Below are 16,353 nucleotides of genomic sequence, written 5' to 3' on the forward strand. Positions count from 1 at the left end.
TATAGTGAATCACTCTTTCATAAAACACTATTGATTTATTCCACAAGTTACTCAGATTGTTACAAGTGAATTGAATTTTGTTTGACTTTATAACATTTGCCATCTTACTGCAAAGGCGCTGCAAAATGGTGCCTTGAAGTATTAGGATCAGCTAAATTATTCAATGTGGGAAGTGTCTAGGTACCTTGAAAATAATAACAGAAAAATGAATCCAAGTTTAAACTAAAGCAACATAAAATTTTTTAAAGAAGGTGCTGGAATATTAAAGTTTTAAATTTTAGCTAGCATTTCTGAGAAATCTGAGTTTTCTGCAACTCATATTGGCTCCTAAAAAGGTTCTTCATTAGAAAATAACAAACTCAGAAAATAAATGATAAGCAATTATATTAATAGAAAAATAAACACATTTATTTCACAACATGCATCAATCTTTAAAGTAAAAATATCTGGCTATGTGAAATTAAGTTTCTTTCTGTCAGAGCAGGCAAGTCAAATGAAGGGAAAACAATGTTCAAATTTAAATATTGAAGAAATTTGGGATGTGGTGGAAAATCTGTAAATTAGCTTCTTTTTTGGTACAATATAATAGGTTGGTCCTTGCAACTACTAGTGCTTGAATAAAGAAAAACTGGGAATACATTGCAATACATACATGTGGTTTATCATGTGCATTTCATAAGATCAGCTAATAGAAAGCTAGAATCAATAACTGTACAAACTAAAAACCACCAACTAAAATCTACATTTGAATCCATCAACACGTAAAATACTAATCCTACTAAAGGAATCCAAACTAATAAATTGCTACAATTTTACATACCTGCCCTTCCTGATTAAGGGAGCCATTAAAAAATAGTAAAATGTTTTAACTAAGCATGAATGTGTCTCAACAGCAGTAAATGCTGACTGCAGTTGATTGAAGTTGCACAAACCACAGATGTGGATCTTAAAAGAATCACACTGAGACCTTAAATGTGGAAAAAAATAACACAATACAGAAACAAACTATCTTTTGTTTCTATAATGTGTGGGATTATGCATTCAGGACCCTACACATTTTACAATCTCAGCTTTTATTTTTTTCAATTTTTTTTTATTTTCTTCAAGTGTTGATATCCTTAGTTCTCTCTCCATTTCTCTTTTTGTATCTATTTGATTCTATTACACCTTTCTCTGTCATTTGCATCTCAAACCTTACAGTTCATTGGTCCTTCCATTCATAAGATCCCAGATACCATAGGACATGCCATTTGCAGTTCCAGGAAGGAAGAATACTGAATAAAACCCAACAATTAGCAAATGTGGCCTGGTAACTTTGGTCTTCCCAAGGACAGATGTTATGTGATGCTGATGTTCAGGATGGCAAGTGATGTCTTTGATAGAAATTGTTTGGATATTAATAGATTGATTCAGAGTAAATGTGAGTAATGCAGCCTACCAAATTGGATAAAAGAGGAGAAATGGTATGCTCATGAAGCATCAAACTTGTCAAATATTGCAGAGAGGAGGAAGATGAGCAGGAAGACAACAAAAAGTGATGCCATGAATTTGTGCCTGGAGGAATTCAAATTGCGATTTGGAGGCTACGTTAACATTCAATTACTGCTAGTAAAAGGATGTGTACATTCAGGCTAGTAGTGGCATAGAAGGGAGTGCTGTGGCCTCACAACTTCAGCAATCTGGATTCAATCCTGATCTCTGGTTTTGCTTGGGTGGAGTTTGTATATTCTCCTTGCCAATATAGGTTTCCCCCAGGAACTCCCGTCTCTTCCCACGTCCCAAAGATGTGCTCGTTGGTAGGTTCATGGTCTGGATGAATTGGGACTTCTTGGGTATGCAGATGAGAATAGGTTATTGGGAAGTAAGTGAGGGAATATGATTGATGGGATGGCTGAGAACCAACAAAAATTTGATGTACCAAATAGCTACTTTCTATGTTGTAAGGAAACATATGAGAAACATGGCCATAGTTTGCAAATCAAATGGGTTGATAACTTTTTTGAGATCAGAAGCAGAAAATGTCACAGAAAATAGTTTCTCTCACTTGAGGACTTGAAGATCCACCTTAGAAAAACATTACAATGAAGTGAATGTACAAAATACCCTCTTCCAATATTGGTAAAGTAGAAAAATCAGCAAGCACTCTGCAACTAGAGATAAGTCAATTCCATTACCATTTTATGAAAACAAAAAGAAAATAAAACTGAATCTTGACTTTGCAGTCAAATGTCACTAGGAACACAGGATGGAAAACAAATGTTAAGAGAGACTGCATGCAGTGTACAAAAATGAATCACCAGAAGTCTATAAACATAAAAATGAATGAAATGTCTTGTTCTTGTACATTTGCAATTGCATTCATAATATCAATTTCCTGTTGCATTATTGAATTCAATTCAAAAATTTGTAGAAGATTAACTTGATAAATTCTAATTAACACACCTGATTCAACATGGATGTTTACCTTATTTTGTGCAACATTGAATCTATGCTACAAGTTCATGCAGATTTTTTAAACAAACGTTAACTGACAGAAGAGTAATGCAAAAATATCCTACCAAGGCTAGTCTGAGAGTTTGGATTCACGTATAGATCCTTACTCCATTCCACCATACACTTCAAAATTGAGACCAAACACTCCAAGCCCTTCTTTCTAAGACTGAGTTCCTTTAAAAAAAAGGATGGTAATCAGATTTGAACAGCAGGTAAACCACAAATTTACACTTCAAATCTACTTAAAGTTTATGACAAAAGGAAACACCTCCAATGTGCCAGAGAAACAAAGGACTGCAGATGCTGGTATCTAGATGAAAAACACTATGGTGCTGGAGGAACTCAACTGGGAGGCCTGGAAATGGACCCAAGTTCCTCCAGCATCACAGTTGAAGAAAACATCTCCTATGTGCCATGTAACTCATTTATAAAGGTACATAATTAGAACTTCAACAATAATCCCTTTTGCCCATGCTTCAGGAATGCCTCATCTCAAAGTATTCATTATTTGCAATGATGCCTTGCCATGATATTTTTTGCAGTGGGGAAAAGAATGTGATCTATGTGTTTGCATATGGCATCAAGCTCCAATTCTTCACCAGGATGCCATCACTACTACTAAATGGCTAGCCCAGCATGAAGCAAAGCTTCTTTCAACAATAAAACCAAATACTTCATCTGTGACTCCTACTAAATGTCTGCACCCAAGCTTGATTTTATTTAGTTGCCTTTAGGGGCTGAATGAAACATAGTGCAACCACAGTACCTCACCTGACCCCAAGATGTACATCATTTATTCCATGGAGCTCTGTGTAGTCTCTACATAGTAACTACATACGCTCTATGTAGTCTCCAACATTGCTGAAGTTCTCCACACGCTCATCAAACTTGGGTTTAACTTTTCTAACAACCTCTTTGCCAACATAGAGCACTAGCTCAGATCAACTCAAAAGTCATCCAAAAATCCCTAAGCAAATTCACCTTGCAATGTCCCACTATCCATTTTCACTTTGGTAATCATTGCTGAAATTCCCACCCAGATTTAAAAAATCATCCTTTTTTTTCTTTAGCTCAACTTTGAAGTTATCTTCAGCTATATATACTAACATATGCCCTATATGCATTCTTTGTTTCACACACTCTCTGCACTCCACCTTTTCTGCCTTTAGCTACGTTGGCAAATTTTGAAAGATCATTCTAAAATTTTCTTACTTTCCAACCTCTCATTATCTTGAAAAATCTCCTCATACCTGACAAAACCACAATCAGTTACTTTCCCTTTTTTGTCTGTGATGAGTCTTCCGTCATTACACTAAAAAGTGGAAACCTCCCCTCTCATCAATTAATTATAGTTAGTAATGCAAAACAGATTCACAAAATGCTGACTATAAAAGGTATTTGGTTAAATTGGTGGTAAACTTAAAGTTTTAAAAACAGAAGCGTTTTTATAAACACATCTATTTTTGGAGTAAAATACATAATGCTGTTCTTTAATCCCACCTTTCTAAAGTGATATCCTTTTGTCTTTTGCATTGGCTCTTCATCCAATATCCCACCTTAGGGATAAGGATTTGAAATTTAGTGGGAACTTTAAATGACTGTCCCCTTAGGATCTTATATGTTTCCGTTAAGATCACTCCTTATTTTTCTAAACTCCAAAGAATATAAAAAAAAACTTTGAATGGATATCCAAATATAGCTCCCACATACAGCAATATGAAAATGACCAAAGTAATTCTTAGCATTGCTGATTATGGGATACCAGAAAGTAAACTAGACATCTGTTTTTTCTTGGAAACATTGCTAAGCAATCTTTCAAAAAGATGGAATCTCAAATTAATATCTCATTCAAGAAAAACCATCATCATCCGAAACATGCTTAGTATTGAACTGGATGAGAGTCCTAGATTTCTGAGTCTCTGGGCAGACCTTGAACCCAGAACCTTCTGACTTGATGAAAATGCTGTCAACCATGGCACAGCCGATATTTCCTTCAAAGCAGCATGAACATGTCCTCATTTATGCTTCCTATATTGTAACACTGACTGCACTTCAAAAGTATCCATATGGTTTTAAAGTGCTATGATATCCCAAGGTACTGAAGGCATGATATGAAAGCAAGTCTCTCTCTATTCCGTCAATGATGTTGGAGAGATTAGCACTATAGGTCTGAGCCAGGCTAATGCTCACTGCACACCAAAGAATGGTGAAAAAAATCATTTCACATGCCAGAAAGAACTACACCAGTGTTGGCTGTCAAGTTCAGATATGCTTGCATATATATAGGGTACAAACTATCCCAAATGACAGAGTTGAGCAGAGCAAATTCTCAGCGTCTTACATATTGTAATACAATTGTCATCAATTTCTTTCTAAATTTCTTTTACCTGCACAGGTGTCATTCCCAGCTCATGACCAGCTCGTCCTTGGGCTATTTTAGACAAGTCATTAACCAATCTTTCAAAGATGTTTGCAGCATTTAAGTCACAATCATAATTTACGTAAATATCCACCACACTTTGAGCATCTGCAAATTTGAGATAAATTTTACATGATTAGAAAGTTTGTTAAATTTCTCAAAGACCTGAAAAATGTAATTCAAAATCTTACCTGCACATATTCTGGTCAGAGTTTGAATTACCATCCACTTATGATCAAATGAACTTGTAGAAGTCTCCAAAATATAGAGAAATATTTCTTTGAAGAATACCTAAAGCAAAAACATGCAATGAAAATGTCAATATGCTGCAATTCTGACATCAAATAAAATTCCAGTTCAAATTTTAATGACTTTCATATACTCAGCAACAATAACATTAAGCTAAAATTTGAAAACAATCCCAGAGCAGATAAATATTAACATAGCAGATGCAATCCTGGATCCTCCATACAGATAACTAGTCTTAGTTTCAGCAGCAGGGAGGGAGAGGGAGAAGGAAGAAAAATTAGCTAGACTTGGTCTTTCTCATTTACATAAAATAAGCCAGTTTGCTATAATTTGGTTGAGCTCTCTTAACTGTGCTGGTGAGAAACTGTTGTAGTGCAAGAAACTAGAAGAACAAAACACCCATAAAAGAAATGCTAATATTTGTATTCAACTACCCAGACAAAACTTAATGAATCAAACCACTTAAATCACTTTGTTGCCAAAATAGATTTAATAATGGCACAGTAGTGTAGCGATTAGCGTAACACTATTACAGCGCCAGCGATTGAGGTTCAATTCCCGCCACTGTCTGTAAGGGGTTTGTACGTTCTCCCTGTGACTGTGTGGGTTTCCTCCGGGTGCTCTGGTTTCCTCCCACATTCCAAAGACGTACGGGTTAGTCAGTTAACATGGGTGTAATTAGGTGGCCCAGGCTCGTTGGGCCAGAAGGGCCTGTTACTGTGCTGTATGAACAAAGTTCTAAAGGTTTTATGTCATACATTCATACTGTGCTACATTATTCACAACCACCAGGCATAAGAGTCTGCCTAAGTAAATATTTTTTTGTTCATAAAGATGTTATTAAAACATTATAGAGCTCTAGAGTTTAATATTTTACCTCAATCTGCATTTTAAGGTGAGTCTTGAAGTTTGACAAGAGAGTGAGGAAGATGGAAAGTGACAACTCAAATACTTCTGGTACAGAAGAGACACCATTTTTGGACAAGGCTACACAAAGATATTGCTTTATTGCATTGATGAACATCTCATTTGTTCGAAAGATCGGTCCAGCATTTGTAAAATTGATAGAAGTAGCTGTAGTGAGAGGATCTTTGACCTCAATTCATGAGACCTGGAAAAAATGAAAGGTAAAATTGAAATTTAGAGACTTTTTTGAAAAGCAAGAATGAAACAGAAATCCCTGCAATTTGCATTAATTGGCATATTTGGTAAATCAAACTTTTTAATACAACTTATTTTTGAAAAAGCACAAATTTGAATGCCATTCATAAATGAGATGAAGGTTGAGGTTTAGAGATTTGTCCTAAAATAAATTAACACTGAAAATGACTGATTTATTTACAGTAATATAATTCAATCTTTTCTCCAAAGATAATCCTTGTGGTTACATGATTGGTACCTCTAAAGATTTTATCCACTATTTTTCATGTTATTCTCTCTTCAGTTCAATGTTGGCCACGACAAAAGAAAATACAATAGTTTTACTGCCAGGTGCTTTATATTAATTCATGTTTATTGTATTCAGGTGATATGTTATCAATTGGAGACTCTCCTGGATCCATCCATATGGGATCTATATGTTACCTAAATGCTTGATATGCTGAGTGTTTCCACCTTTTTTATTCCATTTATATGGGAACAGTATTAGGAAGAGGAACAAGCTTTCTCAGGGGTTCATGGTTATGAAATGTGCCTTTCTGTGAATGAAAGCTCAAAGCAATGGCTTGGCCCCCTGACATTCAGTCCTATATTACCCAAGATGAACTGAACAACAGTCATTTCTTGACTGAATTTCTTTTTACCCTAGAACATATATATATAGTTGAATATACATTATATAGTTTGAAAATACACTTCAAATTGCTTTTCGTTAGGAACTGAAGTAATTTCCATGCTCTGAACTTACTTTGGATCAGGAGGACCATCGGAAAGTGGTTTCATGGAGAGCTTACATAATGATCTGAAGACTAGAAAAGCATCCTTCTGTAGAATATGAGAGAACTTAGCACTAGAAGGACCTCCTGGGGTGATTCCACATTCCTACAAATAAAGCAAAATTATTATAGTGTTATACCATTTGTTCAGCAAGGCTTTTCTGCTCCAGAGCTTCATAAATACATTAGGATATTCAATATTTTGAGAAGATAGGGAAACATTTAATGTATGGAACTTTCAGACATTTCATATATCATTTAGACAAATTACATGACCTACTGTTAGAAAATATTACTATTGTACATGTATTGTGTAAATGTTCCACCCTGACAAAACTGAAACATTTTTGTCTGGACACAAGCATCATTGGATTATTTCCTTTCATGTGAGATCAATAACAAATTAAGAGAAACTCATCTTCATGTAATATAGGTCAAGTAGAGGATAACCAATTCATCTAGCTGTTATGAAGATTATAGAGCAGCTGCTACTTGTAACGTTTTATCCGGGGATTAGCCACCCAATCACTGTATGTTAATACATTTAAATAGACATTGTTCAATTCACCTCTACCAACTCAAAAGGGAGATAAAGTCTGTCCTAAAATATTATCCATCTCTGAATCCTGCAAATAGCTACCAAAAACAACCATGTTGCAATGCATGTTCATGATACAAATATATTGATCTTCATAAAAAGTGTGCTATTTTCAAATTTTAGAAAAGATGACACAGTATTGCTTGTTCACTTGTTAAATATTTAATGTTAAGTAAAGTGTGTCTCCTTATTTACAGGCTGATGCTTGCTTTGATAAAGTGTGTATTCATTTGCCAATGATGAGGTTTCCACATAGATCATATGATAGATTCAAGTTGGTAACAGGACAGTGGCATGGGTTCTCTGTTCAATTATTGGATTTTTATGGCATTTATCTAACCATTGATTCATAGAGAATTTAAAGTCTGCTTAGAAAGGTGAACCAGAGTATAGTCTAAAAATCCAAAACAATAATGCAGGAAACTTGCAGGATTAATCTAGCCCTACTCCCTCTCTTCTCACACCACATGGTTATTTTATCAATATCTTTATATTTAGAACATTTGAGAATCAACAAATGCAATTTGCGAAGCACATGTAGTGAATTTCGAGAATACTTTCTCTCTTTTACCATGAACTTGATTTAAGTTAATTCACATTTACAATTAAGTATGCAAAATTATTACCAAAAGTAATTCAATGACTCTTCAAAGTCTATTTTCTTCAGCAATACAAATACATTGATGCATCATCGAAACATTCAGTTTGGAAATACATTTGATACAATGAAGGGAAGTTTGATGAGCAAATGAGGCAGAAGGGAAGAAAATTTTGCAGGCAGGATGGGAAGAGTAAACCAAATGAAAGGACTTCATGTGCAGTCTAAACATTGGCATAGACACTCAATGGCTGTGTCTATATGTAACTGTTATATAAATCCTTTTCTTAGGACTTACTGCCATTTTTTCTATCATATAAATTGTTAATATGTTTAGTGCCAGCCTTCAACAAACTGTGCCTCCACACAAGGAAAAAATTGAATGCAATATTTTGACATCAGTTTAACTTACAGCATATGTCATGCATTATCCAGGCTTTTAAGTGATTTTTTTCTATGTTTTACTATGTTCCACCTGTGGTGAGATTTTGGAACTTTCTCAGCTTTTACTCTAAATTAATTGACACTGGCCTGGATTTTTTCCAGAAACATCGGCAATTACATGTGGAGATGCCAACAAATTCCTCTATCAGGAAGAATAGAACCATGCACAAGTGCCCTCAAATGCAGAAATCCCAGAACTTCCCAGGGGTACTGAGTCAGTAAAATCTCTGCAGCATTCCGACATTGGGCCTCCCATGAAGTCCAATGGCAGAGCACCAATTTCTGCCAATTCCCTCATAGATCAAATCTGCACCTAATTAGAGAATTCATTTCAATGAAAAGTAACAGCTGACAGGGAGGGATCCAAGTTTTAGGTAATTCATATTGTTTTTGATTTGTGTTACATTAAATTAATTAACTTCCTTATCTACTGCTTTGGTATTCTATTGACATTCTTAATAATTTGAATATCTGCAGCTCAACTGGTTTATCAAAACATTTTGGTGGGTGGGGTTTATTCAGACACCAGCATGCAATATTATTCATGACCAGAGAGGTCTGTGTTGTGTAGGGTCTTGCCAACCAAGTCAGATCCAGCTTCCCTGTGGAAGATATCACCAGGATGTAAGAAATAGCTGTACAGTATGTCATTTCATCCTTTGAGCTTGCTCCACCATCCATCAAGACCACGGCTGATCTTCTACTTCATTGCCATTTTCCTTCACTCAGAGACATTCAGCACAGAAATAGGTCCTTTGGCTCAATGAATCCACTAACTATCAAGCACTCATTTACATTAGTTCCATTTTATTCTCTCCAAATTCCCAAATACTCCCAAGATTCAATTACTCACCTACACACAAGGGGATGTTTGCAGTGGCCACAGACCTACACATCTCTGGAATGTGGAAGGAAACTGAAACACCTGGAGGAAACTATGCAGTCACTAGGAGAATGTGCAAACTCCACACACACAGTACTGGAGGTCAAGATAGCTAGAACTATGAGGCGGCAACTCTACTGATGCACCACTATCCACTCAATGTTGTCCCACTGTACTATGCCATATCCCTCAATACCTTTTGTATCCAGAAATCTATCCATCACTGTTTTGAATGAATTCAATGATTATGCCTCCACAACCCTGAGGGGCAGAGAACTCCTAATATTCACCACCCTCTGCATTAAGAAATTTCCTCTCATTTCTGTCCTAATGGCCGAGTCCTTATATTGAGATTGTGACGCCTGATTCTGGTCTCAGCCAGATGAAGCATCCTCTCTACATCCAGCCTGTTGAGCCCCATGAGAAATTTTGTAAGTTTTAGTGAGATTGTCTCAACTCTAGACAAAGAAGTTGCTGGCCATGTGAGAGAATATCTTGCAGAGAACTACGGGGATATAAAAGGGTGAAATGAGACTGATGGGATTGCTCTGCTGTGAATCTGAATGGACTTAACAGGCCACATGACCTCTTAAGTTGTAAAAAAAATAGACCCACTCAATCTCTCTTCATTCAGGAAACCTGCCATCCCTGAAACTAGTCTAGTGAATCTTCATAAAGGATATACTTTCAATGGAAGGAGTATTAAGTAAAGAGACAAAAACCGTAACACAGTACTCCTGATGCAGCCTCGGCAAGATCCAATACAATTGCAGTAAGATTTTTCTACAACTGGAAGACCCACCTCATGCAAATGTGGATCTAAATGGGTAGTTCGGCTTGCCAATGAACTCCAAACCAATATATTTGAGACTCATCAGTACTGTAAATATGCACAAATTTTAAAATTTGAAATGGCTGGGTTGAGCCAAGCAGAGCTGGGAGCGCTGAGCAGACTCACCTGCTCACTTACTGAGTCAGTGAGGCCAGCTGGTGGCTGCTCTTCCTGCACCTGCTCACTCTCCTGTCACAGCTGTTTCTGTGATCCTCTCCCATACACTGCTTTTGTTCATTTTCAACTTACAAACAACTCGGGCTATGAACTGTTCTTAGGAATGGAATGCTGTCCTAACCACACATTAACTGGTTAGTAATTCACTTGCGACAGTTCATAATTTGCTAAAATAAAGTATGGATTTGAATGCTAGGGAACAAGATGAGAGGTTAAAGATGAGAAAGCTGCCTCAATTTAAAAATCCATAAATATTGCAGAAACATTAGCTTACAAATTTCCTCAACAGCAGATAAGTTCCATACTTAAAATCTGAAAGTAACACATTTGAGTTGCATCATGACTAGTCGCTCAAACAGAGGACTGATACACTTTCAAGTTCCTTGGGGGGGGGGGGGGGGGGGGGGGCAATCCTTGTGTTGAGAAGGTCCCCTTGTTGGAATATTGGATGCCATGCCTAACATTTCATGGCAATTATAAAATTCATGTCCAACCACACTATAAACGCAAAGAGCATGCAACAAATTAAGCTGTTTGCAGCGACTTTGAATCGTGTTTGGGTGATGCCTATGCACAACTTGTTATTGAGCACCAATATTAACATTTGTAGTTGGGCATACATTTGGTTTAGATTCCAATGCAGTTGCTAACTGTCCAAATGTCCACTCAATCTAGAATGTTGATCTCCTTAGAAGTGTAACAAAGCAATAGATTTAAAAAAAAATGCGGGCTCAAGAGGAAAGGTTACTTTGAGCTGAAAAGTTTCTCTCCTTGCTGCTTGAGACATTTATAATGTTCAGCAGAGAAGGTTTCAAGTACCATCCTTGGTCAAATGAGCATGCAAATAACTTGGTTCACATTCTGATCCATGTCTTGTATTAAAATAAAAGAAGATCTGGCTGACACAACTTAAACTGGATCAGAAGAATGTTTATAGCATTGACACTTCGAAGTCACAAGCTCTCATGTATCTCAGACAGCCTACAATATACTATTAAAAACAAAAGCTAGCAAATATTAACAGATTCATAGCTTTAGTTTATGGCAAAGATGAAAGTGTGAACACAGTTAAACATTCAAAAACTTCATGTTTTAAAACAAATGCACAAGTCAGCTTCTAAATATTTACATGTATACACTAAATAAAAACCCCTGGTACATTGATTTATGTATGTGCAGCTGTCAAATTTTCTCAGTTATCCAGTCAGATTTTAGCAATGAGTTTAATACCCAATAACCTGCCCCCAAATATCATGTAAAGGTTAATAGCAACAAAATTAAAAATAATTATAAAGAGGGGGTAAATCTGTTTTTTTTTCCATTTGTCATCACCTGAGTATCATTGGATGAAACTGACAATCTGTCATCAGGCAATGATGGAGTATATGACATGGAGATTGGAGTCCCTGGAATTCCATTAGAATGAACATTGTCCGCTTCATTAACTGCTGGTGTTTCCTCATCTAGGATGCCAGCAGTACTTTCAGAACAACCAATTCCACTTGGTTTCTCTTCCAAATCTGGAGAATAATGTCTTAGTTAGAAACTTTACAAAATTATGCTTTTCAAAACTGTCACATTTGCACACCACTTCGAAGAAAAGACATGTCAGTAAAATTTTAAAGTGAGCAATAACAGGAGTTAAACTACAAATCATAGTAAATTACTAAAAATATATATTTAACTTCAAAAACATAATAAAAAAAGTTTTAAGCATCCAAAATAGAAATTTAAAGTGATTCTTATTATTGCTGGTGACTACAAACAAACTTGCAAAAAGAATCAAACAGCTCCAATACTTGTACTTATATAATGACTTTAAAATAGCAAAACATTTTTAAGGTGCTCCATAGAAGTATTACCAAATAAAATTTGACATTAAGCCACATAATGAGACATCAAAGCAGATAGTCAAAAACTTGGTTAAAGTAAGAGGTTTTAAGGAGTGCCTTAAAGGAGCAAAATAGAAGTAGAGGGGTAGAAGTAGCAGGGTGCTTATGGCTTTGGTGCTGAAGGGATGAGCACCAAAGATGGAGCAACAAATCTGTGGATGATTAAAAGGCTAAAATTGGAAGAGTGAGGCATCTCAAAGGGTTGTTGAAATCAGGAGGAGATTACACAGTGGGGAAGGGATGAGGCCATGAAGTGTTTTGAAAACAAATCTAGGAATTTTAAAATCAAGGCATTGCTTAACTGGAAGCCATGATAGCTTAGCAAGCACATGAATGAACAAGATTTGGTGCACATTATACAACAACATTGGCAGTAGTGTTTTCATTGACCACCAATTTTTGGAGAACATTGTGAGGCAGCCCATCTAGGATTGTTTTGGAGTAGATAAATCTAGCAGTAATATGGGCGTGAATAAACTGATACCTAATTGGTGAAGTACAGCAACCCCAAATTCATGGTTTGATAGCATTGTGCTGCCGCCTATCACTCAGATCTGTGGACGAGTTTCAGGCTCAGACTGTTTTTATCATATTATTTGAAGGAGGGGTAGGAAAAACTGGCACTGCCTCACCCACCTTCAACTGAACTTTTTACTGGCCAATCACAGCAGCACTGAGGATGGTAGTGGGGAGGTCCAAATCCCACATCGTCCCATCCTCCTAGATGCGTAGTAGGGAGAGGTCCTTTAAAAGGGAGGAAGAAAATTGGGGTGGGGGAGGGAGGATTGGGGGTGGAAATCAAAAATAAAATAAACAAAAATTATTTAGCTAATTATGACTGAAATCCTTTAACTACAATAGAAGATCTCAAAAAAGACAGATCTAAGAAAGTCACATTTATAAAACAGGTTATATTAACTTCTAATACAGATTACAATAACGTAAAATTTCAGTTCATGATATATCAAACCTTTTGATACTCCATTCCAGTTAAAATGGATTATGCTATGAAAAATTTAACAAGAGTGATTGCTTTGCAATTAAAAAATGAAATAAATAGAAAGGCTTTAAAAACATCTGCTATTTCCTGCTAGGAGGTTCAAATTGGGTTTTGATATATTCATTCTCCAGAATGTACATGGTCAAAAAAAAATAATCCACAATGAATTAAGCATGAGGGTCAATGAGTCGCTGCTTCATCTCATACTAAAATCAATTAAGCCAGATGGTGCAGCATATTAGAGACCCAAGAGACGATAGATGCTGGAATATGCAACCAGACAACCTGATGGAGGAACTCAGTGGGTTGAGCAGCATCTTTGGGGTGGGGTGGGGGTGCTGGAGGGAGGAGAGGAAAGAGAAGTAAAGAAGTAATTAAACCTGTCCTGATGCAGGGTTTCCACCGAAAATGTGACAATTTCTTTCCCCCTGGAGATGCTGTTCAACCGCTGAGTTCCTCCAGCAGACTGTTTATGGCAGTATATTGTTGGCTTGAAGCATTAGTACAGTTGCACACATCAGATAGTGGAAGCTTTTAAGCAATAATGGAAACTACTTGATGTTGGTACAAAAATACCTGATGCAGTCTAAAATGATTAAAGAGATTTCCATTTGCAAATAAAATTTTGAGACAAACGAATACCTTCAAATGCAATCAATTGACTACAAGGTACTTTCCTTAAAATAAACCACTGCAAATACTAGAGAATTGACCTAGACTTTTTAATTAATTGTATTTAAGGGTGATTCAGCTACACTTCCATAAAAAGATTATGATGCTTTCTTTTAAAATTATTTATTTTTCTTAAAAGAATCTTTATAGTTTGGCCTTCCCAACTAAATTTAGGTTAATTTTGTTTTAAAAAGATATTCTGAGCTTCACAAGCAAGTCTGTTTGCTTCAGTGGTGGACCACTGTGACAGCTTGCAACAGGTTTAATCCATTGGCTTTCTTCAGTCTGCTCATTAGTACCTTTCAAGTTGAAAGATAAATAAATACCACTGCATTCATCATAATGGAAAGAGACTTTGTTTTTAAAACCAATAGAAGTTAAAGTAATTTAACATACAGGACTTGTCATAAGCAATAATTTCAGTGTACTTTACATTTAAACTTATTTTTTATCATTTAAGACAAGCAACCTCAGAGAATTCCCCAAACACTCTAGAAAATATGATAAATCATTTATGCTGTACAGTCTGAGCATTGGACACATGGTATTCTTCGTAATATGCCATTCTCATTTACCCAAGGGTAGTTCCTGAGACTGCACGATAATCCTACACTCCAACGTTACCTGACAGTTTTGCGTAACATCAAATCCTTTGCCTTGGATCTTAAATGGGCTTATTTTAACAGGTCAATATTACAATTATTGCATTGAACAATTTTTGCCAATTATATTATTGTCACTTGTAACCTGACACCAATTTGTCTTACCAGAGATCTTAAACATTCAATTAAAAATGTTTAAGAATTATACACATTTGAAATCAAGATATATAAAACCAATCATTGCCATTAACCTTGTAGCTCTTAATAGCCAAATGGCAACTTCTACTGCCAGAAAGAGGGAAAAAATTGAAGATGAATCCATTAAAGAAATTCAATGAAAATGTCATGTTCACGTACAACAAAACATGAGAATAAATTAAGAGATGAAATGAATACACTACCTCCAACTGTGGTCACCAATTCTTGTAGAATGTTCTGTACAATTTCATGTACATTATCCTCAAATTCAAGACCCTCCCCATGACTGCTGCCTGCAATCCCTTTTTCAAAACCTTGTACAAGGACAGAACATAAAGATGCTCAGAACAACTCAGCCAGCACAAAACTAAAAAAAATAAAAGCAAGCATGAATCAAAGTAGCTTTGACTTTACTTCAAATAAAGTGAGATGAAACTTTGAGAATAATCCTTCCAATTCAAAACCCTTCTTGTATATGCCTTCAGAAGTGTGATAACATGTCCTCAACAGAAAATCTGAATATTCATTTTGTTGCATGCAATTACAGTTACCATGGTTTGTCACAGCTAAGTGTCTAACATCTAGGCAATTGTGGTGCCTGCTCCTCCTCAATTTACAATGATTTGATTTTCAAATTCTTACATTAAGACTTGAATTTGTTTCTTTGTTAGTCACTAAATTAAACATTAATAACTAATGAGTGCTATTTCTAATAAGCCAACAAAACGTTCAGATTTTTGGTCAGTGAACAAGTGGTATTAGCTATTCATTACAGTTACTTGGAAATGTAAACTTGTCTATTGTGTGGACTTTAGGACTACCAGGAGGCAAATTAGCAGAGAATCCACGGAGGCTCTGAGACCAATGTGAATGGGATGAGCAAGAGAACTCTTCAACCAATTAAGCTGAAGAATCTTTACATACAGACACACACACACACACACACACACACACAGAGTCTAAGACAAGTGGTAAAAGTTAGAATATTTAATCTACAATCATGTACAGAAAACAAAATAGAAAGAGGGAAAGACGGATGGGTTAAAAGGCTTAATAATGATGAAAAAAATTTAAAAGCATTAATAATCAAGATATGAAGAAATAATTAATCGCACAGATGTTAATTTCAGGTTTCATAGATTGTTTGAAAGTAGTTATCACATTAAAAGAAACATTTACACTTTATTGGACAAGCTCTGTTTTTCTATTGTATTTAGTGGTAAGTGCCACAGCATTATTCTATTTTAGTTTATATATATTGATGAGTGAACACACATATGTGGAGGAGACAGGTGGAAAAAAAAGCTCAACAGAAACTTCCTTTTTTCTTGTTTGTGAGGTACAAGCAATAGCATGAGTTGC

General features: G+C 35.9%; 1 protein-coding gene across 1 annotated transcript in view; it reads right to left on the bottom strand.

Moving 5' to 3' along the window:
* Positions 1-16,353, bottom strand: part of arfgef1 (ADP-ribosylation factor guanine nucleotide-exchange factor 1 (brefeldin A-inhibited)) — a 146,678-nt gene that overhangs the window by 58,898 nt on the left and 71,427 nt on the right. The window contains 9 exon segments of the mRNA XM_052022993.1: positions 2,559-2,667; positions 4,881-5,020; positions 5,104-5,203; positions 6,039-6,214; positions 6,217-6,272; positions 7,068-7,201; positions 11,960-12,147; positions 13,156-13,263; positions 15,195-15,305. Of these exon segments, the coding sequence (XP_051878953.1) occupies positions 2,559-2,667; positions 4,881-5,020; positions 5,104-5,203; positions 6,039-6,214; positions 6,217-6,272; positions 7,068-7,201; positions 11,960-12,147; positions 13,156-13,263; positions 15,195-15,305 (1,122 nt within the window).

The sequence above is a fragment of the Pristis pectinata genome, chromosome 9, assembly GCF_009764475.1.
Source record: "Pristis pectinata isolate sPriPec2 chromosome 9, sPriPec2.1.pri, whole genome shotgun sequence".
In the NCBI taxonomy this organism is placed as follows: domain Eukaryota; kingdom Metazoa; phylum Chordata; class Chondrichthyes; order Rhinopristiformes; family Pristidae; genus Pristis; species Pristis pectinata.